This window comes from Lissotriton vulgaris, chromosome 4_1 (genome assembly GCF_964263255.1).
Source record: "Lissotriton vulgaris chromosome 4_1, aLisVul1.2, whole genome shotgun sequence".
NCBI lineage: Eukaryota > Metazoa > Chordata > Amphibia > Caudata > Salamandridae > Lissotriton > Lissotriton vulgaris.
In genome coordinates this window covers 902519900-902545718 of record NC_141691.1, presented here as the reverse complement: position 1 = coordinate 902545718, position 25819 = coordinate 902519900, and the positions used below count along the sequence as shown (strand labels likewise).

Below are 25819 nucleotides of genomic sequence, written 5' to 3'. Positions count from 1 at the left end.
CGGAGGATATGTTCCCCAGGAATAGTAGAAAGTACTGATAGGGGCTATTTTTAATGGAAAAGGTAAAAGTTGCGCACCCACCGCAGCGCTCAGTGCGGCCCCCTGGTGTGCACGCACTGGATGCACGACTCATAATCTGTAGGCTGCGCGACTCCAGCGCCTTTGGTTCACAACTTCTATGCATTTGGGAGCCGGTATTACTTTTCCACAGCAGGAGCTACTAACATGCATCTCCCCATGCAATCTGATTTAGATTTGTAAAGAGAAAACATATTTCCTTGCTATGAGAGGGTGGGAAGGGCACCCCAGGACACTGCAAAAGCCGGCCCTTCCACACGACATAAAGCCCCGGGAAGTGGTGGTCCCCAGGGCTTTAGAGACCTTACAGCCCCCCCCTCCCCAGCCATGATTTTTTTTTTGTAGCCCAGGGGGGTAATGGGGCCCTCGAGTGCTCCAGGAGGGGAGCCACATATTCCCCCCTCCCACAATACATAAACCCCCGAGGGGTGATGAGCCCAGCAACTTTGAGGACCTTCGACCCCTCCCCCTACCATTTTTTTCTTTTTAGCCCCGGAGGGGGACGATCCCCGAGGCTGGGGGGCCCCTCTGGGACCCACATAAAATTTAATAATTTTGCCCCCAATATTTTACCCCCATAGACGAATTATTAAAAAAACTGTTTTATTTTCTTTATTTTACGGCACAGTCCACGCACCCTACACGCACCTACTGTTTTTTTTAAAAAGGTGAGCCCTTGGGGTCCTTCTGGGCCCCCTTAAGCAGGTTTAGAGGATAACATTATTTCTACCCTTCCCCCTTTCTCTGTTTTGAACACATATTCCACTAACTTCCTCAGCCTTGCATCTACCTAGGCACAAAATGGCTGCCAACAGTTCCTGGTTTCGAATGTTTACAACCGCTTCACAGGCAATTAGTATTGAGCGCGTGATTGGGACGGTGCGCTTATGGTACGATGACAATCCTCGCACAATCCGCGGATCCACCGCTCTCATAGATATATAAATGACTTTAACCATCATTTTCTCAGGAACTACTGAACAGATTGACACCATATAAGCAAAAGGCACAAGTCGGAACTGAGGACTACCTCTCTGCCAAATTTGGTGTAATTCCGTTCTGCCGTTCGGGCTGTAGCCGTGGCAATGGGACCTATGGGAAATTGCATGGGGAAAACACGTTTTGGTACCCCCCTTTCTTCTCGGCCCCCGCTTTACCACTCACCCCCAAACTGTCATCAGTGATGTCATTTGAGATGTCATCAGTGATGTCACTGACCATGTCATGAATGATGTAATATGTGACATAATTAGCAGTGGATTGCGGGCACGCGAGTTAAAGTTAGTACAAGCAACTATAACGGGGGAATTTCAATGCTTTTATACGAGTGAAATGTCTAGCTAACTGTAACACCCCTAAAACCTATGGTATAACTGCTAATTCCTAACTATAACTTGTCTGAAACCTATGGTTTTTTCAGTAAATTTCTAAGGTTTTTTTTAAATGCTAATTCCTAACTATAACTTGTCTGAAACCTATGGTTTTTTTCAGTGAATTTCAAAGGTTTTTTAAATGCTAATACCTAACTATAATATGTCTGAAACCTATGTTTTTTTCAGTGAATTTCAAAGGTTTTGTAAATGACAATTTTTAAATGTATTATTTGTTATTTTTATTTTTTATACTGATTTTCTACATTTTTTTAAACAATTTATTTTTAGATATTTTATTTTTTAAATTACATTATACTTATTTTATACATTACATTACAAAATATACTTTCTCAGAATGAATTACCTTAGTTTAAATACTTTGCAAATAGGCAATAGTCTTCTAAGTACAGTAGTTGCAGTTGTTGTAATGCGTAACACAATTTCAGACACAATGCAACATTGAGGTCAATGTGAATTTCTAGTTAAATGCAATTTGTTACTTTTTGGATTACTTTTCTAACCACAGGACTGGATCCTAGATTCAGTCCTGGGACATCTCCTGTAAACAGTTGAGTAAAAGCATTTTGGTTACAGTAGTGATTTGTAAGGAATGTTATTGTATTTTTAAAAGTTGACACTTAGAAACTTTTTCACATAGAATCACCAATGTTATCACAGGAAATTCACATAGCAGGTAAGTAGTGTTGATGTTACTTTTTCTTACTCAGGGGTGGGTCCTGGATCCAGCATGGGTGCATCTCCTGTAAACAGTTGAAAGAATGCGTTCAAGTCATACAGGCGATTTTTAACCTCTCCCCTGCTGGTGAAGGAACCGCTCCGCCATCAGCCGCGGTCGCGCTGTGCTGATGACGGAGCGGTTCCATCACGGCCCGCTCGGCACGCCTGCGCGGCACGGATTCCGCGCCTGCGCTGAGCATTCCATTAAGCGGGCCGGGCCGTGACGGAACCGCTCCGTCATGAGCACAGCGCGGCCGCAGCTGGTGACGGAGCGGTTCCGTCACCAGCATGGGCGTGCCCCGCAGCCCCCCGTGCCCTCTTAGCGCTGCAGCCGAATAGCCGCCGCAGCGAAGGAGTTAAAGAACATTTTTAGTTTGTGAAAATAGGCATTTAGAAACTTTCTGGTGAAAACCAGACAATGGATTCCTATGGAAGGAAATACAAGTTACTGGTAAGTACGGTTCGAAATACTTTTCAGGATCAATACTGGGCTCAAAGAAGCAGCACTGAGGTTACTCCTGATAACAGGTGAATAAATCAGAATTCGTACTTGTACTGATATCATAGGAATTTTATAAAGTTCAAAAACTCCACACATGGAAGAATTTCCAAGTGAAACCAGTCAATGTTAACCTATGGAAGGAAATTCAAGATACTCGTAAGTATGGTTAGAATTAATTTTCAGGATTAGTACTGGGCTCAAAGATGCAGCACTGAGGTCTCTCCTGATAACAGGTGAGTACATCAGAATTCGTTGTTCGGCTGTTTTTAGGTGAATATTTTAAAGTTCCAAAACTCCAAACTTGGAAGAATTTTCAAGTAAAACCAGTCAATGTTACCCTATGGAAGGAAATTCACTTAGCAGGTAAGTAGTGTTATCGTTACTTTTTCTTACTCAGTGGTGGATACTGGATCCATCACTGGTGCATCTCCTGTAAACACTTGAAAGAATGCGTTTAAGTCATAAAGGCGATTTTTAAGGAATATTTTTAGTTTGTGAAAATAGACAGAAACTTTTCTGGTGAAAACCAGACAATGGATTTGTATGGAAGGAAATACAAGTTACTGGTAAGTATGGTTAGAATTGCTCTTCAGGGTCAGTGCTGGGCTGAAAGAAGCAGCACTGATAACAGGTGAGTAAATCACAATTCGTAGATCGGCTGATTTTAGCAGAATATTTGTACGTTTCAAAAATCAACACTTTTCTGCTAAAAAACACACAATGTATTCCTATAGAAGGAAATACAAGTTACTGTAAGTACGCTTAGAATTACTTTTCAGGGTCAGTGCTAGGCTAAAAGATGCCGCTCTGGGTTCTCTCCTGATAACAAGTGAGTAAATCGGAATTCGTAGTTTGGCTGATTTTAGAGGAATATTTGTACAATGGTGAAGGAAGGGGGCGGGGACTGAGGTGACATGTGTGCAAACACACCCTGTGATGCATTTTAAGTTGCGGGATTAAGTGCCCTTGAATCCTGAGGTCCCCTGGGTGCCAACTGGCAGAGCAGGTACCTCTAGTATGCGCCAGGGGGCTGAGTTGCAGAGAGCTGTTCAGAGGCCATGCCCCTTTTACAACACGCGGCAACGCAGCTCTGTGGCGCTTACTAGAGGTACCTGGTGGGGTAGTTGGCCCCCAGGGACCCTCAGTATTGACAAGAAATTAATTCCCCAACTTAAACTGTGCCACAGGGTGTGTTAGCACACATGTGAACTCAGGCCCCGCCCCCTCCCTTCACCACTGTGCAAACGCGCCCCCTGGCGCGATTTAAGTTGGGGCATTAAGTCCCCTTGAATGCTGAGGGTCCCTGGGGTGCAACTAGCCCACCAGCTACCTCCAGTAAGCACCACAGAGCTGCGTTGCAGAGAGGTGTAAAAAGGGGTGTGGCCTCAGAACACCTCTCTGCAATGGAGCTCCCTGGGGCATACTGGAGGTACCTGGTGGGCTAGTTGGCCCCCAGGGACTGCCAGTATTCCAGGGGAATGTGTTCCCCCTCTGCAAACGCGCAGAGGGTGCGGGATCCTGGATTTTTTTTTTAAGTAGGTGTAGCCCCCCTTCTTTTTATAATTTTTTAGCCCTGGGGATTCCATTCCCCAGGGCCTGCCACCAATTTTTATTTTATTAAAAAAAAATGGGGAAGGGCCATAATTTGCCCCGGGGACCGCTTCCCTGGGGCATGGCCCATTTTTTTTTTATTAATATTTTGGAGGGGGGCTACCTTGCCCCCCTCCTATGGCCAGTTGAGGCCCTGGAAACCCCACCCCCCGGGCCGTTTATTTATTTATTTATTTTTTGGGAGGGGGCCACGTGGCCCACCTCTCGGGCCACTTGTAGCCCCGGGGACCCCATCCTCGGGGCTGGCCCACTCCGTTGGGGACCATGGGGGGTCCCCAATCCCCCCCACGGTCTCACCGGCTTCCCTCCTCCTGAGGGAGCCGGCATTGCTTTTCCACATGGGGAGCAGCTAACATGCTGCTCTCCATATGGAACAGCAAACTGCTTTCCTATTTGGAAGAGAGAGCAGGTTTCCTGCTCTCTCTTCCAAATAGGAAAGCAGTTTGCAATGGCAGGGTGGGAGCCTCGAGGCTCCTGACCTGCATTTGCAAACGGCAGTGTCCCGGGGATGGGCACCCCGGGACACTGCAGAAACCGGCCCCTGGGGTGGCGTTCCCCAGGGCCCTCAAGAGCTCCAGGAGGGGTGCCATGTGGCCCCCTCCCATCATTTGAGAAGCCCCAGGGGGTGGTGGTCCCCGGGGCTTGGGGGTCCATAATAGACCCCCAAATTAAAAATGTAGGGCCCCAGGGAGGTGGCAGTCCCAGGGGCATGTGGGGGGCTCAGGCCCTCCCCACACAGGTTTTTTATTTTAAAAAAAGCCCCGCGGTGGAGGTCCCCGGGGCTGAGGGGGGCCCGTGAGCCCCCCGCATACATTAAATTAGAGCCCCCGGGGGTGGCAGTCCCTGGGGGTGGGGGGCCTGCGAGCCCCCCACCCATTTCCAAAAAGCCCCGGGGTGGCAGTCCACGGGGCTGCGGGGGGCCCCTAGAACCCCTCGCATAACTTAAATTAGAGCCCCGAGGGTGGCGGTCCCCGTGTCTGGGGGGGCCTCAGAGCCCCCCCAGCTAAAGTTTTAAAGCCCTGGGGGTGGTGGTCCCCGGGGCTGCGGGGTGCCCCATGAGCCCCCCGTATATATTAACTAAGAGCCCCAGGGGTGGCGGTCCCCGGGGCAGTGTGGGGGGATTGGGACCCCCCCACTTTTTTTTATCAATGCCCCTGGGATTTGGCCCCCCTGGGGCAAATTACCTTCTTTACCACGAGAGACAGTGTTTCTCTTTTTTTTTTCTATCGCTAGAATGCGCGGATCCTACGCGCATCCCGCGATTTAAAAAAAAAATGTTGGCACTGAGCAGGCCCCTTTTCGTGTTTTGCTTCGTTTGTTTTTGGTTTCTTGTGCCTCGGTTCTACCGATGCACAAGATGGCTGCCAACACTTTCTGTTTTTGACTGTTGACAGCCAATGAGCATGCAGCTCGTGCACGGTAGGGTACGTGCAGGCTGCGCTCAGGGTACGCGGATAGATATGCGGATCCACCGCGCCCATAGATATATAAATGACTTTAACTGTCATTTTCTCAGGAACTTCTTCGGATTTACACCAAATAAGCAAAAGGCTTAAGTCTGAACCAAGGACTACCTCTTTGCCAAATTTGGTGTAATTATGTTCAGCCGTTCGGGCTGTAGCCGTGTCTAAAGGTCCTGTGGGAAATTGCATGGGGAAAACATGTATTGGGACCCCCCCTTTTTATCTCGGCCCCTGCTTGACCAATCACCCCAATCTTTCAGGGAAGGAGCGGAACTGAGTGGGCCAAAAGCTTGGGAAATTTTAAGAAGATTCATCAATCGATGCCAAAGTTATTGCCAATAGAATGTTGCGGTTTTCCTTTGGAGAAGAGGTCCTAACTATAACTACATACTAGCGATCGCCAGTAGGTAATTAATATATATAGGAAGTGTTCCTCTGGACTATAATTACCAGCATGCAAATCTCAAATCAAACAACATGCTTTTATCATCACAAGTGAGTTGGAACCTACTAAAGGTAAAACAAGGAAGTGTTCCTCTGGACTATAATTACCAGCATGCAAATCTCATGATACACGCAACTTTAAGTGGGCGTTAACATCTATTGTGGCGCATGAATGTAAACAAATTAAAAGGAACAACTTGCCACTCATTTGCGAAAGCTGCCTCTGATGAGAGACGTGATGTCTCGAAACGCGTAAGGCAAATGAAAAACAATCCGGGTGTGGGACCAGCTGTCATTGGTACGCCGAAAGGAAGGCTTGCTGCCGAGTGCGTCCTGCGAAGCTTTTGGGCATTTGGATGAAATAAATTACACGGCGGCCTTCGTCGTGGCAAGACGCACCATCTTGAAACCTTTAAGAGGCTGTGGTTGAAACCATGTTCAAACCTGACCAGCGCAGCGAGTCTGACAAAATTCGCTGGCCGAAACACTCCGAATCCTACCAAGGAAATACATGCTTTTATCATCACAAGTGAGTTGGAACCTACTAAAGGTAAAACAAGGAAGTGTTCCTCTGGACTATAATTACCAGCATGCAAATCTCATGATACACGCAACTTTAAGTGGGTGTTAACATCTATTGTGGCGCATGAATGTGAACAAATTAAAAGGAACAACTTGCCACTCATTTGCGAAAGCTGCCTCTGATGAGAGACGTGATGTCTCGAAACGCGTAAGGCAAATGAAAAACAATCCGGGTGTGGGACCAGCTGTCATTGGTACGCCGAAAGGAAGGCTTGCTGCCGAGTGCGTCCTGCGAAGCTTTTGGGCATTTGGATGAAATAAATTACACGGCGGCCCTCGTCGTGGCAAGACGCACCATCTTGAAACCTTTAAGAGGCTGTGGTTGAAACCATGTTCAAACCTGACCAGCGCAGCGAGTCTGACAAAATTCGCTGGCCGAAACACTCCGAATCCTACCAAGGAAATACATGCTTTTATCATCACAAGTGAGTTGGAACCTACTAAAGGTAAAACAAGGAAGTGTTCCTCTGGACTATAATTACCAGCATGCAAATCTCATGATACACGCAACTTTAAGTGGGCGTTAACATCTATTGTGGCGCATGAATGTGAACAAATTAAAAGGAACAACTTGCCACTCATTTGCGAAAGCTGCCTCTGATGAGAGACGTGATGTCTCGAAACGCGTAAGGCAAATGAAAAACAATCCGGGTGTGGGACCAGCTGTCATTGGTACGCCGAAAGGAAGGCTTGCTGCCGAGTGCGTCCTACGAAGCTGTTGGGCATTTGGATGAAATAAATTACACGGCGGCCCTCGTCGTGGCAAGACGCACCATCTTGAAACCTTTAAGAGGCTGTGGTTGAAACCATGTTCAAACCTGACCAGCGCAGCGAGTCTGACAAAATTCGCTGGCCGAAACACTCCGAATCCTACCAAGGAAATACATGCTTTTATCATCACAAGTGAGTTGGAACCTACTAAAGGTAAAACAAGGAAGTGTTCCTCTGGACTATAATTACCAGCATGCAAATCTCATGATACACGCAACTTTAAGTGGGCGTTAACATCTATTGTGGCGCATGAATGTGAACAAATTAAAAGGAACAACTTGCCACTCATTTGCGAAAGCTGCCTCTGATGAGAGACGTGATGTCTCGAAACGCGTAAGGCAAATGAAAAACAATCCGGGTGTGGGACCAGCTGTCATTGGTACGCCGAAAGGAAGGCTTGCTGCCGAGTGCGTCCTGCGAAGCTTTTGGGCATTTGGATGAAATATATATATATATACAGCGACGGCTCGTGGAGGGAGTTACGGTGGGGCAGGAGGGTGGGGAGGGGGAGGGGCAGCGCGGAGGTTGCTAAAAACCGGCATATGGATAATTGCAGGTAAGTAAACAATTTAATTAATAAAACGAATTTCGTAGTGCGCCTTGCATCGCAAAATGCAATGCAGTGCGAGCTACGAAATTCGTTTTATTAATTAAATTGTTTACTTACCTGCAATTATCCATATGCCGGTTTTTAGCAACCTCCGCGCTGCCCCTCCCCCTCCCCGCCCTCCTGCCCCACCGTAACTCCCTCCACGAGCCGTCGCTGTATATATATATATATATTAATTACCTACGGGTGACCAAGGTGCGGCTGCACCGAAACGCGTCGGGTGTTGATTGACATTCTGTGTGAAAAATAAACTGCACGCTAAAAGGATCTGGGCTCGAGTCAACTTCTTTGATGGTAAAGTTGTTTTCGTGAAAAAAAAAATATATATATATATATATATACACACACACACACACACCCACACACACACACACTTTTCACACTTCCCATATTAGGTCTAGCCTCGAGGGAGCTTTAGTTGGCTCGCCCACCTTGTGTTTTACAACAAACACTAAAAATAAAAGATACATATACATTCATGGGGGGCTCTTGGTCAGCCTTTTAATGCATTGGTCAGTTCCAATTATATTCAGATGCTGCTTCCCACCCGCCATGGCATAGAGCACGGCAAATAAGTCACACGCCTTCTTCTATTGACTATTTGAACAGTAAGTGGTTTAATTGTGCCTGATCGCATGTGTGTGCAGCCTTAAGGAAAAAGCAGTAAACACTTTACCTATTTTTCTTTGAAAACATATTTCTGCCACCTATAGATGGCAGCATTATTACATTTGTTCCTGTTAAACTTTTGATTTCTATTGCATATGCTTGCGGCAAAATAAGTAAAACATGCAATGCTTCTTACGGCTACCAATACTGCCTGTTTTGTGAAAAGGAGTACTCTATCTGGAAAATCACACGCTTCATGTATCGCCGCGTGCATTTTTCTGAAGAACTGTTAAAGTTAGGTCAACATTCTTGTGTTTCCCATTTAAGTTGCTTGTCTGTGCTGTCAGAATAGAGAATTCTATAGCAGAAACATAACAGGAATGTCAAACATGCATGCAATCTCGTATGTGCGTGTAGATTTGTCAAGAAGGCACTTAACATTTTATAGAACGCTAAACACTCATGGTTTTTAGAACAGAAATAGGCTGTGGCACATAAATAAAACGTGGACATTATTTAGGGCGAGTTGAGATATCTTTTGCAAATCTGAAAACTGTTCGGATTGACCAACTCCAAATTATGCAGCAGTTACGGGGAGTCTGCTGTCATAGCAAAGAGCAGCGGTGCGGGTTCACGTTTCGTGCAGTTGCCATTTCTACAACTTGCGCTGATCAAATATATTCATTTGGCTGCGTCAGCCTAGCAAACGTGGAATGCCAGACAGCACCCCTAGCCCTGACTTGTCACCAAGCACGTGTGAGGTGAAGTTGTATCACAATGGCAGCCAGTCGGGTCAAGCTGTCAGTGGCACAGTGAAGGCAACAAGACCACATAGCGCTGATTGTCTTGCTTCCAGCAGCTGTTCCATTGCCCAAGTCGTCAAGCAAAAGAGTTACATAAAATGGTCTCCTCGTGATACCCATAAAGAGTCTGAGAGTAATTACGAGTCTCCAGGACCTGATGCATTTTAGAGAACATATTTGAAGTCGAGCATATTGGGGTCAATATGGAAAAGTAAGCAAGTGCTCACAGGGGCATTGGGGTCTTTGTAAAGTCTGCATAGATGCCATAGAGGGCTCATGTGGAAACAGGTAAAGTGTTATGACTTCATGGAGTTTGCGTGTTGCACATAATGAGGGTTTGATGGACAAATGTAAGGGTGAGAACTTGAGCAAATGAAAAAGTTAGCTGTGCGCTAAAGTGGAGCATTAGGGATCCATGCAAACTATGCTCACTGAGATGTTATGGAAACTCTCAATGTGTGCTAAATAGAAGGGCGATGTATGTGAAAGTATGCATGTTCAATGATAACACATTGTGCGTATACGTGGGCTGAAAACTTTGCACTCATAAACACTGGTACCGTGCAGTAGCAACTCGATAGTGCTGTTGCATATTATTCCAATAGAATGGGAATTGATGTGCATACTCATGTTGTTTTGGGTTGAAATGCCACATGGGATACCCAATTTGGTAAGTATTATTGCTGTCACTTTCCATATGCGCCGGAGCAGGTATTAAAATAGAAGCACATGGTGGTGTGGGGAAAATGTTAGGGGAATGGGGTGGGGAGGGAATGAGGGCGGTGGTAAAGAATGTGGTCGCACAAGTAAACACTCACCCCACCCACGTCTTAGAAGGGGGCCAGGTCAGGCTGAGCTGGATTTACAGCCCAGTTCCAAATCAATTTTGCTGCCTGGATTATCTGTTCAATAAAATAGGGTTCAGAATTCCCGCACCTGAGAAATCCGGGTGCAGATATACCAAGCCGGTTATAATTTGACAGGGTGATTATACGACCCACAATACTACTTTCTTCAAATTATCATCTGGGCCAAAGTGTACTAAATTAGGATACACTGAAAACATTTTGAAAGTACGCTTTTATAATTGATAATAATAGGAACAGCTTTCACAATTGCTGAAATGTCATAAACATGAGTGTAGCTGAAAGGGTGGTTTTGTAGGCTGACAGAATGGCATGGGGAGCAAATAGCCTGTCAGTGTTTTGGTAATCTGTGTATTTTTTACACAAGTTATTGCAAGCAAGTATGCTGCTAGCTTTTCCCTATTAAGAACATCATTTAAAAGGCACAAGGATGACATATGATTGAATGTGTCCCTGTCCTACTGACCTTTTCACGGCACAAGGCAAATATGTTTCTGACTCTGCTGCAACCATGCTGGAAACTTCATTGCATCCAAGGCTAGACTGGCGAAGCAAAAGCAGCCTTGGAAAAGTTGATCAAATAAACTCACTACTTTCTTCTCCTCGCTCTACTTCTATATTTTTTCATCCACCATTTTCTCTTTCCTCTCTCCTTTCCCTCTCTGATCTCTCTCTCTCTCTGCCTTTCTCCCCCTGTTTCTCTCTATTTAGGTAGTAAAGTTGTATGGTTTCTCCCAGATTGCATAATAAATGGCTGAGCAGTTCGCACACTCATTTGTTCCTGGTTGCATGCCACCTGTAGAGGTCAAAGAAGAAGTGTGCCCATACTGCTACATGGCTTCTGAATACAAGACAGTCACCGTAATCACTGCTTTCAGCCAGACAGGTGGAAGGAAGACAGTAGCAGCTAATAAAACAACACAAATTTACTTAGAACACAGCTTATTTGAGCATTGTTTGTTCAATTTTATGCGGAAAAAAATGCACAAGTAACCTTAAAACAGCTTATTGAGGTATCTAATGCACCATTCTTCCTTATTAAAACCGGATGTAGGAATAGATATCCTTCTGAGTCCGGTGGAAACTGGGAAAAACATCAGAAAACAAGAAGTTGCTCACCAGAGTCATGGGAACATTTGCCATGGAAATCGTGCAACACATATTATATACTAATATGATAAAGTGACAAAGTTTTTAAAAGGGATATTTCTTTAACAAGTGTTTAACCTTAGTAAATCCAATTATATCACTGCATTGAGAGCCGTTTACTAAAATTGATAGTTTTTGAACATGAAATTAGGAACATTCTAGCCCCCACGCCCGATCCTGATGAAAATATCAATAGCGAACTAAGAACCAAGTTAATTGTCATGTGCATCCTATTTGTGAGTTATATTCTTGTTTTACATGGAACAAAATTATATGCAAAAGAAGAGAGATTTTTATTTAGCAGACATTCTCACCAATTTCAAGATGTCTGATTTCCAAAAGTGAAAATATAGGATGCATGATAAAATAAACTGATTGCCTAGAATCACACAATTTGGTCAAGTGGCTAAACTGGGATTTATCCGAGGTTTTCTGGTTTCACATTGTGTATTTCAGCCACTAGATTGGAATTGATTTCTTGTTCCTGTTACACATACAAGTTTAATGTTTTTCTTTAATTCTTGTTGCATGAGATTTGAGCATAGGTATGAAGTATAAGCCACATGAAAGCTCAGACAATTTTGGGCTCAAGAATACCTCAGGATGAACCAGAGCCTGGAATCTGGCTCGGGCCTTCACTGTCTTCCCTACCTCTATACTTTACTCTGGGTATTCTGTGACTGAAATAGGCTTAAATGCTGCTACTGATGTACTACCTGTTTGTATGTGAGGATACCTTAGCTTGCACTGCTGTGACCATCTTCCACAAGTTCTGTGTGTGCGGGGAATTTACACTGCTGCCAAATGCACATTGTGTGTGTGTTTACACACATGCTTAGATACCTGCTGCAGATGCTGTCCATGTCTGGGCATTCATAAAAAAGTTTCCATTGTTTCTTTCCAAATCACTATGTGTTCTATGGGCGTGAGGGAAGACTATTTATTCATGCCCAGTACTGTACTGGTTTTGTGTGTGGAAATCTTGCTAGGCGTGTGAGTCAAGCCAAGCTTTCACTCATACACACCTGTGCTGTTCCAACAGTCTACATGTTATAGCCCACCTGCACCCTCACTGGGTCAGAGGCTTTCATCAGGACCAATAATTTCAGACCATTTTTTACAAGTGATATTTGGGACACATTGTATATCCCAGTAGTACTTACTTTCACTGTTTTTAACCATACCCCTATCTTGAATTCTAATAAATATTAATAATAAATATACTTGTACTTATGTGGATTCCAACTAATCTTACTAACAGGGAGATCATCTCCTGGTGGAGTCAACAAGACCCAATGATGATGCTACCAACTATGAGTATGTCAGTGCAAAGCATATACCATTGACCAAAAATAGCTGTTGAGGATCCTTCACAATTCCATTATTCGGATCCATCCAAAATGTATGGTCCCACTCCCCTTGTACTCTTTACATTCCTCATGCACACATACAAAGACTTATGCAACATTGGCCCCATGTACCTCAACAAAAACATAAACTTTCACAAATCTATCTGACCACTCTGCTCAGCTCGACTCCTACTCGCAGACACACCTTGCATATAGAGAACCAGGTCTGGCAGGACGCCTTCTCCTACCTAGCTCTTAAAGCCTAGAATGACCTAACCCTGAGTCTCCTCCTCAGTTTTTCAATTCTGCAAGAAACTGATGACCAGTCTCTGTACTTAGCCCCAACCCTGGATCAGCCCACACAACTCCTGCTTCAGCCCCAGGCTACCCTCCAAGTGAGTTGGGTGCTATACAAATACACATAACGCAAAATAACATAACATAACTTTTAGTATATATTTTCTACAGAGGTTGGGTTTTCAGAGGATTCTTTGACATAATGAATGGCATTTCAAGTTCTGGAATTTCCTTTTTCAAACATGGCTTTCAGGCGTGTTGCTTCAATTGGATCAACTAAAACGAAACAATGCAACAGCTTCCGAGATACATTAGGCCATCTGTTCAAAGAAAACCCAGAACTGAAAAACCACACCCTCAATGACATAGAGCCATCTTAATATTATGCACGGGGTACTAAACTATTGGTAGTCATTCAATTGAGCTTCTCTTTGATAGTGGTATTCAGTGGTGGACTGAAATGGCCTGTCTGACACTGTGCTACCGCCAAATGGGCTATCTTGAATGGGCCAGTGTATGGTTAGGTTTTACGTTCTGTCACAGCCAATGGGATCAAAATTAATGGGCTCACACACTGGTCCTTTCAAGCTGGCCTATCTGTCAGTGCCAGGCTACCTGTTAGGCCAGTCCAACATTATTGGTATTGTCTCGTCTGCCTCAAGGATATTTCTGGCCGTATAGCCCTACTACCTCACTGCCAATGACATATATCCACTCCTCCTTTTATTCCCCGTCATCTTTGTTGAACTTAAAGCACAACAAAACTGCACTTAGGGAGGCACAAACAAGGAGTTTTTTTAGTAATTCTAAAGTAAGATGGAAACAAAAATGTTAATAGCATTAAAGCAATTCAATACAGTTTACTTGGTGATGCCCAAATGCCAGATATCCACTGACATCTGATTTTCAGACATCATTGTTTGTGGCTATGTAGTTTTATCACTATAACTATGTCTGTGCAAAATTAGTGGCCATTCCAATGGAAAATATGCTGTCAGTATATGACAATGACCTACTATACCATACTTTAGTAATATATTTGCAACAGTGCAATCCAAAATTCATCACCAGCTACATTCTGCACCATTATTGCTCTCTTGCTGAATAGGCTAGGCTCATTTGCTACACATGTTCTTTATGCAAAAGCTGGACTTTTCACAGTCACAGTCCCTATTAGTTCAGTCATGTTATATTAATGAAAGTTCCCCCCCTCCCCGTTATGAAATTGTTCCAGCATCACTGTATTAAATGCTGGAACTAGCACATGTGCACTCAGAGCAGTTTCCTGAAAGTTTTACCTCGTCTGATACATTACAGAGTGGTCAAGCCACAGAAGGGCGTAGTTGCACTGGAGACTGGGAATGTGAAGGATGCGGAGATCTCCAATTATACCTGTCTTGTACTACTCATCCTAGGCCCAGGAAGACTTCAAAATACACTGCACAGAGGGACTTACAAGTAAGTCATGGGTCTCCTTAGAGGGAGAGGTTGCAAGGGACTGGGCAGCAAGGGAGCAGACCTGGTTTGTGGGTGTTGGAGCTGGTAGGGCCGAGTATAGAGCAAACAGGTCAGCCGGGCATTGTGCGCCTTGAGGTTCTCGCGGTCAGGAGCGGGTAACTTGGAGAGGCGATCTAGGGATTGCTGGGCCATTTAGGAAGTGGATCTCAGGTGTCTCATTGTCTCTTGAAGGGTGGGTGCTTCTGGTGCTTTGGGAGTCTGGGGGGACTCTTCTTTTCTAGGTTTGCCGTTGGGGATCAGGTACCCAGGGTATTGGTATGCCGTGGCTCCAGTAGGTCCTGGTGTTTCCAAACTTGGTGGGGAGACAGATATGACCCTCTGAATCTTTTGTACCTTCTCTTGCTTTGGTGCTGAATCAAGGTCTTCGGTGAGTAGCAAGTCGACAAATTGGACCTCATGGGATTGGTGCCTGTGGTGTGGAGCAGAGTTATACCTTCACTCCAAGGGAGCTTCTTGGCAATTGCTTGAAGGCTTAAGGTGCTCTTAGGTTTCAGGATGACACAGCAGCAACGAGTGTTGGCTCCTAGGAGCAGCAGGCAGGGTTTGGTGCCTTTTTCTTCTGCAGCTGGGCTTCAGTTCTCGTTCAGTGGTTCTTCTTTGACTTGGTCTTCTCTTATCTGTCAAATCTAATGTTCAGGTCTCGGGCCCACCTCAATACTGAATATAGGGGCATTACAAGAGGAGACAGGTAGTAGCCAATGGGTTACCTACCGTTAGGGTGTCTACACCCGATAGTGACCACTTCCTGGGGAAGAGGCACTAACCTAGCCCGAATATGATGTTTTCTAACCATTCCAAGTTGGTGGAATTTCAGGAGAGGGGTTCACATCCCCTGCCACACCCTAGGGGTGGTGTAGGCTCTGTGGGCACCCTCCTCCTAACCTAACTAATGTTCCCACTCTTCCTCCTGCCAAAAGTGGAGCAGGAGAGAGGGGTTGGCTTCCCCTACTATCTGGAGGTTAATGGGTTGGATTTCAAAGGTGGCATCGCCTTTGAAGCTTCCTGCCCAGGAAAGTCATCCTATCATGGAGGAGGTGTGAAACACCTCTGCCCAGAGCAGGCTTTGTCTCTTTTCTCTGCGAGCACAGGCTCTCACCCCAGGAGGTCGGGAACATGTCTGGTAGGGGCAGGCTGGCAAAAACAAGTCAGGAACCACACCTGTGCTTGGTAGGTTTTCAGGCCACCCTCTAAAAGGGTCTCCTGTGTGAATTTATTAATAAATGCAAGACTGGCATCAGTGAAGATTTATTAAGACAAGATGTCTGGTATCAAACATCTTAGAAATCATTGAAGTCATCATGGAACTAGGAAACTTGTGTTGACTAGTATCCAGCCAATGCACCCTTCATGGCTCCCCTGTGCACTTACAACATCTCAGAATAGACTGGATCTTGTACAATTCATGCAGTAGGGGTGACTTACCTATAGCTTATATAGTGTTTGGCAGGCATGGCACACAGGGCTGTGCGCATTGTCAACTCTTCGGAATTCTCTGCACCAAGACACGCACTCGCAATGGCAGAGAGCACAGGGGTCTATGGGGTGGCACAACCAGTGCTGTAGCCGCAGAGGACCCTCTTCACTACTCATGCCCTAAGTACTAGGGGTACCAGTTACTAGGGACTTAACGGTGTAACTGAAATTGTGCCCATTGTAGTATAGTTTTAGGAAAAAAACACTGATACTGGAAACCTGGTCAGCAGGGACCCAATACTCCTCATTCAAAGTTGCATCAAAGTTGCATCAAAACAAGGGAAAAAGTGGGGAGTACTACAACAGAACCACCGTTTCCTACAAAAGTGTTGTCATGAATATTTCAGCTTTTAAAGACTATGGAATTCTGGCACCATTTCATCAATGAGATTGTGTTTGAAGCGTGTAGTCACTGACCTTCTGGGCACGCGAGTCAAAATCACAGAGGTCCGCAGAGGAATGACTTTCAGCTTTATTGACAGCAAAATCAAACCATGCAAGTCCCTTTATGAAATATCCCTTCGTCATTTTTTCTAGTTATATAGGTTTTTGTGGCTATGTATGCTGCTTACACATTTTGATTTTACATATTAATGGCAAACGCGAAACATTTTATTGACTTCGTGAAGATAAGTGTTTTCGTCATCTCTGGGGATTCGAACTGCTAACCGGAGGTTACACTCTTCACGAATATGTGGTGACTTTAAAAAGCATGATGTCCTTTCCACTAACATTCCAGGTGGCTTTGCCGCAGCTGAATAACTTTTCCTGCAATGTTTCCAGTAATTGCAATCACTGTACCTGCATCATTTTTGATAATTAAAAAACCGCTCTTGCACAAGCATCAGTGTAAAAATGCTGCAATGCTTCCAAAACTAGCGTTAAAATTAGAATGACTGAACCGCTAAATTCGGTGTTTAGTGCTACATTGATATTGTCCCACATTTCAGACATTTCGAGTACAAATTATGTTTCTTCCATTGTTCATAAGGATGATACTGCTGGGGTTCCCAGGTATATTCTTTACATGTTAATCCGTCTGCACAAGGATAATTATGCCCAAGTAAGATGGGGTTCCCAAGGGCAAAGAACTGCACGGATACCAGTGAACTGGGGAGTCCGCCAGGGCTGTGTGTTCGCTCCCACCCTATTTTCTTTGTTTGTTATTGGGGTGGTTGAGCACCTACAGCAAACACCATCTGATGCCCCAGCCCTGGCGGGGGAACAAATCCCCACTCTCCTGTTTGCTGAGGATTCCCTCCTCATCTCAAAAACGCCAAAGGGCCTGCAGACTCTTTTAAACAGCTTTGACCAGTTTTGTAACAACAGAGCACTGTCCATCCATACCCAAAAAACAAAATTCCTAATCTTAAATCCACCCAAATCATTTAGGAACCCTCTCACACTTAACAGTGTTCCTCTGGAGAGGGTCACCGCATTTGATTATTTAGGAATTCGTATTTCTGATTCCATGCTATGGAGGTCGCATGTGCAGAAAATGCTCTTGAGCCATAAAAGGGTGGTGGGGGCAATTTTAAAAGAGCATCGCTCCTCAACAAGCAAACCAATTGCCCCTGCCCTAACAATCTATAAGGCCAGAGCTGTAAGTTCGGCACTCTACGGAGCCGAATTATGGGAACTTTCCAACATAGACCAAATCTGCAGATCAGAAAACAAATTCCTGAAGGATCTAATGATGCTCCCAAGACGACACCTACCAAGCCCCTCCTATATGATCTTGGCTGCCACTCGCTAGGAGACATAGCAAAATTACGTCCTCTTTTGCTATGGGCCCGCTTGTGGCGGACACCTGAACTAGCCAACTACGCAGCAGGGCTTAGAGAGGTAATGGATATGGATGGGTGGCACAAGATTAACTGGTTAAAAGGTGTGAAAAAGCTTCTATATGATCTCGGCCTCAAAGAGGCTTGGATTAATAGAACCTCCCCACCAAAGGCAGAAATTAAAAAGGCATACTGGCGGTGGGTTGCCACGAACGACCTCCTTAATCCCAGACTTGGAAGGTTAACAGAGGAATTTATGCAGCATAAGCATACAATGCACCTGGAACCCTACCTGGACCTAATACAAAAACCTTATGACAGAGTATTGTATTTTAAATTTAAGGTAGGTACACTCCCTTTGCACGAATTGTCTATGATCTGCTTGTTACTTGTTGTGCGTTGCATCAGGGGCATTAACAGAAAATGCCACTTTATGTGTGGCAAAACTGTGACTAGATGAAACACAAATCTCAACAGCAAGTGCATTAACCACCAGAGTTTGTTTTCTTACCAGTATTCTATCACCTAAAAATTGTTGGGCACACAGAGATCCTTAAACCGAAAAAGATACTTTAACATGCAGTCTATTTGTTACCAATTAAGTAAGCAAAACCAGGTTTACTGCTACATTTGTCCTTGTTGCCAATTTCTTTGTGGTAAAGACTTTAGAAACATACATGTATAAGTTGACTGTCAATCACTGCTTTTTCCCTTGTGAATCCACCCCTTTTCTGCTGCAACACCTTGGCCCCCAATTTATGGGATTCTCTGGAGTTTTATTTTTTTAATTCCCTGTACTGAATTGTATCCTCTAATCCACTAAACATTCACCAAGTCACTCACACCATGTCCTTCCAATAATGGGAGGAACAGCATGGTTATTCACTGAGTACCATTCAAAATGTTATTTCTAGACAAAATAAAAAAAGATCCTAGCAAACAAAGGAATGGCTTCTTCAATGGTTGCTCAACCTTTCTTTTGTAATATTTGGCTGGTGGACTGCAGGCAGCTTGAGCCTTCTGCTGTTTTTGCAATGTATTATTCAGTACTATTTGGCAATTCAATGGCTTAAATCGGCTGAAAGTGGGCAATACATTTCAAGTTCTTCCGAACTTGTAGACACCCAAATATGCATTGTCTTGGACCTCAAACCCTTAAATTGGCCCTGTCAAGGTAACCCACATATTTTCTGTATATATAACAGTGCTAAAGCCTATGACTACAAGGTTTTGGCAATACCTGTAAGCCAGTGTCAATAAAGCATTATTATATTTTACATAGAGGAGCTCTAATGTCCATGAGTGAGTGGTTCACCCATGCCCACTGTTGCTGTACATCTTAGGACTTGCAGTCCAGTTGATCACATAATAAAACCAGGACGAAAAGTCCTACAATGTAAAGCAAAAAGTCTGGACCGGATGAGTTACTCATGCAATGGCCTGGAAGACTAAAAAGCTATGAGAGAGGGCTTGTGAACACATGGTTTGCATTTCTATTAGAAATGTTAATGCTCAGATAAATACATTTGGACCAAATTATTGAGAACAATTTCTCGATGTCCCAGGCACCGTAATTTTCATTTAAAACTTATTGCCAAAGGGTGTGCATCACTATGGTCCCACCTATATAAAAGGGACCGTAAGTTGCCCAGGGCCGGACTGAGAACGCAAACCAGCCATGACAATTAAGTCAGACCAGCCCGGGGTGGGGGGTGGTGGGTGCTAATGAGAAACACTGCTGCTGCTTTTGTTACAGGGTGCCAATATTGCAGCACTGCCGCAATACCAGACCCCCGTAACAAAAACGGCCAGCACAGGTCCAAAACAGGACCCCACCGGTATACAACGTTTAGCACGCATTTTTTACCACGCACTACCATTACAACGCAGGCATTACCACGCATACCATTACAACGCATTGCGCTGGGGGGGCGCTCTAGGATAGGGAATAAGTTTAATTTTATATCCAACACCTTCCCTAGTGTCCACGGGGACTGGAGTTGGAATATAAAATTATACTTACCACTATCCAGCACCTCAAAGCGCTATGCATTGTAACGGTATTCATTGTAAATACCGCGTTGTAAAGGTATGCGTGGTAATAGTATGCGTGCTAACGTCATACATCCGACCCCACCACACCGGTCCGCTGGGAAAATACCCAGTACCCACTATGGCCAGTCTAGCCCTCAAGTTGCCCCAGGATGCTGAATTACCTATCATAGGTAAAGTTGGTTTCCTGGGCCGAAAATTTTGAGAATATACATATGAAAGGAGAAAATGTGCCCCAACGGTGAGAGATGCCGTCTTTGCTACAGGCATTGCTTTAAGTGGGCCAGTGCTGTCAGGTTAATAGTACCTGCACGTCTTTATTTTAAGAGGGAGGGTACCTGCACTTCTCAGCAGAGCTGCAACACCTTTTAATTGGCGAGTACTGTCACTTAGCAGAAGCAAGTAGGTACTCTGATACAGGGCACCTGTACTTCTATTTTTTCATTTTAAGCACTGGCTACAGGGGAACCAGGCATCAATTGAACATCTTTTGAGTCTGGGCAAATCCCTTTACCTCCCCATGCCATAAGAAAATTAATACCACCTTGCGTAATCTTATCTTGTGTTCATGTAAAGTGCTCTAAATGCCTTTGGGCCGAGTTTGCGCTGTGTAAAACTGCAAAACAACACACAAAAGTTAGAGGTGTTTTAGCCACAACACTCTATCTTCAACACGACTCCAGGGTCACGAAAGTGAACACAGCACCTTCTTATGAGCAGTTGCCTTCATTATGTCCACAGAAAGAACTTCACTTCCCAAGGGCAATGAGACACACTCCCAATAGCAGGTTGCACGACTTGATGTGGCTCTTCAAAACTGAATTGATATATGTATATACTAATGCAAATTATAATTATTATTGTTATGGTAAGGCTTGCCATTAGCCAATAAGATATTCTCCTCAGCATTGGTCCTTAATTCATTCAGTGTGATGTGTCATCCTTTGTAAAAACTTGGGGGCTTATTTACAAGACCCTTGCGCCACTTTAGCGTAGTTTTCAACATGGGAAAAGTGATGTGGGGGTGGTGCAAGAGGCTTGTAAATAAGCCCCAGGATACTTTTCTCCGACCCACGGCTTGCATCGAATCATTTGACATATCTGCCCACTAGATTATAACACACTTTGCACCAAGCCATTGCTTACACTAGATACTGTGGACTATCCTCCTCTAATGTGACAGGACACCGTCTTCTCAGACAGGACTTCATCTCCATGTGCAATAAGGCACTTTCTTGTTTACAACACTTCATGTGGACATCTTCTTCTAAACTTCTGTCTGCATTACTTTCAGTGAGATACTTTACCACAGGCTGAGGATATGCTCCACTCAACCATTTCTTACATCACTTCCTGAGAATAATCTTACTCGTGTCCTACTCCATAAGGCACGTTTCTCTGAGCCCATTTATACATTAGATCTTTCAGGTTAATTTACACTAATCCAAGAGAACACCTCCAGCTGAGCAACTACTTACACTACCTCTAATAGCATTTTAAGACCCTGGTGGTGCTAAATGTGTGCGAGTGGTTGCATGAGTTGGCTCTCGTATGTTGGGGTCAGACTTTGACTCACAGCAAGAGAGAGGGAAATGAAGAAAGGGATAACAAAAGGAGGAAGGGAAAGATAGGGAAATGATGACAAAGCGTGAAGACAGGAATGAAAAAGACTGCAAGAGTGAGAGAAAGAGATAGGAAGTGTAGGGTGGTGGAAGAAAGAGGCACTAGGTGGAATTGCGACGAGATAGTCCTGGTGTTTTGCCACCTTAGTAAGTGCAGCCCCAGTGAGGGGCTCCTAAGAAACACTGTATGCATCAGAACTTATTTTATTAAAATTATTCATTTTATTTTTCAAATCAAGCACTGCCCCTGTGCAACTTTTTAACAACTTAAAACAAAAAAAATTTATTTCAATAGTCTATCTTCCTAATATAAGGCATACATTATACTGATCAGCACTTTTATCACTTCTGGTAGAACTTGTTACCTTCCAGATACTACCCACTTAACACCACTAATCATCCTGCTCTTGAACCTACAAGCAGGGTTTGTGGATCCACCACACAGATCCCATTGCACTCAAAACAATAAGCACTACCGGGTCAATAGAGAACAAAAGCAAATAAGAAGGTTGAGTGAACACTACCTTGGCATAGCAGAAGGAGATGAGAAGCAGGGGTAACAGGTAACCGAAGACGAAGGTGCAAACCACGTAGATCTTCTTATGCCGGGGGTTAGCCCACAGCTCCCAGCAGAAAGTTTGGTTGTCTTCCCGATAGATAAGCCGCTGATTATAGGCCACAGGTACAGTCATGGCCACGGAAAGCACCCATATGAGTCCCACCCCTAGCAGGGCATTGCGAGACACGCGGATGGAAGAAGAGCGCCGCGAGTGCACAATGGCCACATAGCGGTCCACCGACATTGCCGAAAGTGTGAAGATGCTGACCAGCATGGAAAGTGTGAAGAAGAGGTGGATGAACTTGCAGATGAAGGCACCTAGGACCCAAGTAGGCAGGATGTAGACGGTGGCCTGAAACGGGATGCAGAAGAGCAGGTAGGCCAGGTCAGCAATGCTGAGGTTCAAGATGAAGATGTTAGTGGTGCTGCGGGGTTTGCCTGGCTTGCAGCGAGCCAGCACTGTGATGACCAATGAGTTGCCTAGCACGCCTAGGCTGAAAATTAGGCCGAAGACCACCAGGGTGATGAAGTTGTCCACACCAATGCCAAAGAGGGGCTTGGGCTGAGGTGGTAAGGGGGCTGAAGTGGTCACGTTGCTGGAGTCCGGCCATCGTTCGCTGTAATTGAGAAAAAATGTAGATTGATCCATCTCTGTGGGATCAGATGAGTTATTTGAAACAGCAGTGGAGATGGGAGATAGAGCGCGGTTGAAATAAACCCAAGTGGTAGAATGAAAGATTTAGTCAGTGTTCTCCTTGTCCAATAAAAATGATGTCCTTCTGTCCTAACAGGGCACACAGCAGTGGATGCAAAAAGTGATACACCACCAATCTGTCACTGTAGCTCAAAGTCCACCAAAAGAGACTGAAAAAAGTACGCAAGAAACAACGCAGATTTAAAGGGTGTGATGAAGCGACGATTGTTCAGTAAACTTTTCTGAGTGGTTGGCATTGGCAGGTGGCGGGGGAGCCCCAGCTGGCGAAGACTGCTCCTTTCTGGGAGGGGAGCATAGAGCAGTCACCGCTTGAGGAGCACTGTTGGTCCGTCCTCCCTGCATCCGTACCTCCCTGTACACAGGCGCGCCTGGGAAAGGACTTGAAGCCGCCACTAGGAGGAGGGTAACCCCCTGCACAGCCAGCTCGGCTCCTGCAGGTGCTGCTACCTGTTGCCTATGCGCCCTTTCCTGTGTGCACTGGGCACTGTGTGTTGTCCTCCGGGGTGGAAATAAGAAAGCAGGAGGCGCGGAATCGTGTCAAGCTCCAATGCGAGTGGAGTGTTCGCAGGGCACTGCCTAATCCTCGTACCCCCACACACAACACCCTCCCCTCTCTCTTGCTTGCCCACACCCCCTCATTATCCGTCTTATTCTCACTTGTCTTCCTCTCTGACTGATTCTGCGCACCCCCCTCTACTATTCGCTCTCAGTGTCTCTAGTCTCTTTCTTTGCATAAAGAGCCCTTTTCTCCTATTTTCTTACCTCTCCCCATTCGCCACCCCTTCCGAACATCTCCCTCTCTTCTTGCTGTTACCTTTTAGCCTGTTTCTCTTTCGCTGTCTGCAGCCTCCATTCTCCTTCTGGTCTACACTTCGCGCGCGTTCTCACCGCCGCTCTCTATCCCCTTTTCCCAACCCCTCTCTACCTCCGCTATCCCTTTTGTTTTACGCGCTGCCCCTGCCTCTCGCTCTTCCGCGGCTCTGTCCTGCTCCTCTTGTCCAGGGCTCTTGCGCCCTCTGGCTCACGGTCACTCGTAGTCACGACTGCTTCCTCTGAAAGAATAAAAAAACATAAGTTGAGGGGACGAAAGCAGCGAGCCGCAGCGGTCACCGCTGTGTGGAGAATCAGCTACAATACATCCAGGCGGCCGGCGATTTCACCCAGAGTTATACGTCATAAAGATTAATTTGGCACACGCAATACCTCGCACCAGAGCTACGCGTGCAGAGAGTGCACGGGACTCACGGTACCGTGCTCGAGACCTTCCGAGCGCTCACCGTTCGGCGCGCGCCTTCTTAAAGTCTGATTATACGAGTCAGTGCACCTGTTACACACGCAGACGTTGAAGGTTAAACGGCGAAGCGAAGCACGTCATTTACACCTCATGTCATTTATTTGTAGACCTGTCGTACATAAAAAGCATAGGGACACCCAATTACCTGAATAATACAGAAAGCACAACTAAGCAAACAAAACGGTGTTCTTAAAGTTGCAGCACTGAAGCCCAATATTTTGAATGTGCTATTATTTCATCTTGAATCAGGGTGTGGCATCTTGGAGGTGTCTCTAGACAAGTGGGTTCCGGCAAGGGAAAGCCTTACTTACCAAGGAAACCCTCAGGTAAGCCACGGGAACAGGCTGCGTTAAAAACATGAGCCAATATCTTTGCCCAAACGACAGGATCAGCCTTTTACAGGTCTCTGGGTACTCCATCTGGACATGGTGATTTCCCTCTAGCTTACAAATTTATGGCTTTGTGGACCTCGTCTGCACTAAAGTGAAGGGGAGTGCTGGCTAAGCCAATAACCATTTGTGCCGCAGGCTCTTCTCGATTGACTCCACTATAGATTTTTCAAAGTGCTGTACGCAGTGCTCAGCGGATATTGTACAGTCTGTGTTAGAGTTGGGCATATCAGAGAAAAAAGGGCTATTGACCACAGTCCAGAACTTGGAACTGTCAGCCAAGAAACTTGCTAGACAGAGGACCTCTCAGGCCTGGTCTCTGATCAACTTTTTCCTCTCAAAAACTGCAGACTTTTAAGTCTTCCTATGGCTTCTAACTACTGCGTCTTCCCTCGGGTTATACCCTATCATTTAGTGCTGAATGAATAAGAAAAAATAGCTCCCAAAATGTGAGTAGTGGAACGAAACACATCAGACAGTTAAAAAGAAGATAAAGAGACTGTCATATAAGCAATAAAACAGGAATCAATCAAATGAAAGTGCCAATAAAATCAGCCAAGGTAACCAATGGATGGTCTATAGGTCCACTGTAAGTTTTTTACTATAGTCCACAAATGTATTGCACCCACCTTGCACTAAAAAGTGTGTCTGGCCGAAGACACCTAAAACGCTACACCCAATTGGAAAATATTTTGTTATGCAGTATTTTGGGTACAATACATATGTTAGGCAATACATTTTAATACAAACTTCTGTCAAACGATCTAAAGTAAAAGAATCTGAATTTTGGTGGTTAAATATTACAAGAAAATGATATCAGTGTTTATATCACAGCTTGTGCCGGATATTTTCTGATCATTGCCTGCTCATAGAGAAGCCTTGGTTGAAATGACCTCTTATATTGCTACCTATTAGAGATGGCTTCATCACGTGTATATTTAAATATTAAGGGAGTCACCATTATAGAACAAATTCAAATTATAAAGTTTTCCATAAAACATATCTGGTGTTCAAGCAATACATTGTGAGTTGACACCAATGATATGCATGAATAGTAATCTAAATAACATATAGAGGAAATACATTTACAAAACAAAAAACATAGATTGTTTTCCATGTCTTGTCCTAAGTGCAACAGTACAAATGAACAAACACAATCAGTCATTGT

At 44.8% G+C, this 25819-nt stretch overlaps 1 protein-coding gene across 1 annotated transcript in view; it reads right to left on the bottom strand.

The window, feature by feature from the left end:
• Positions 1-23451, bottom strand: part of GALR1 (galanin receptor 1) — a 658006-nt gene extending 634555 nt beyond the window's left edge. Inside the window, exon 1 of the mRNA XM_086965186.1 lies at positions 22219-23451. Coding sequence (XP_086821312.1) covers positions 22219-22902 — 684 coding nt within the window. The 5' untranslated portion in view covers positions 22903-23451. The remainder of the gene's footprint in view (positions 1-22218) is intronic.
• Positions 23452-25819: the final 2368 nt, after the last annotated feature.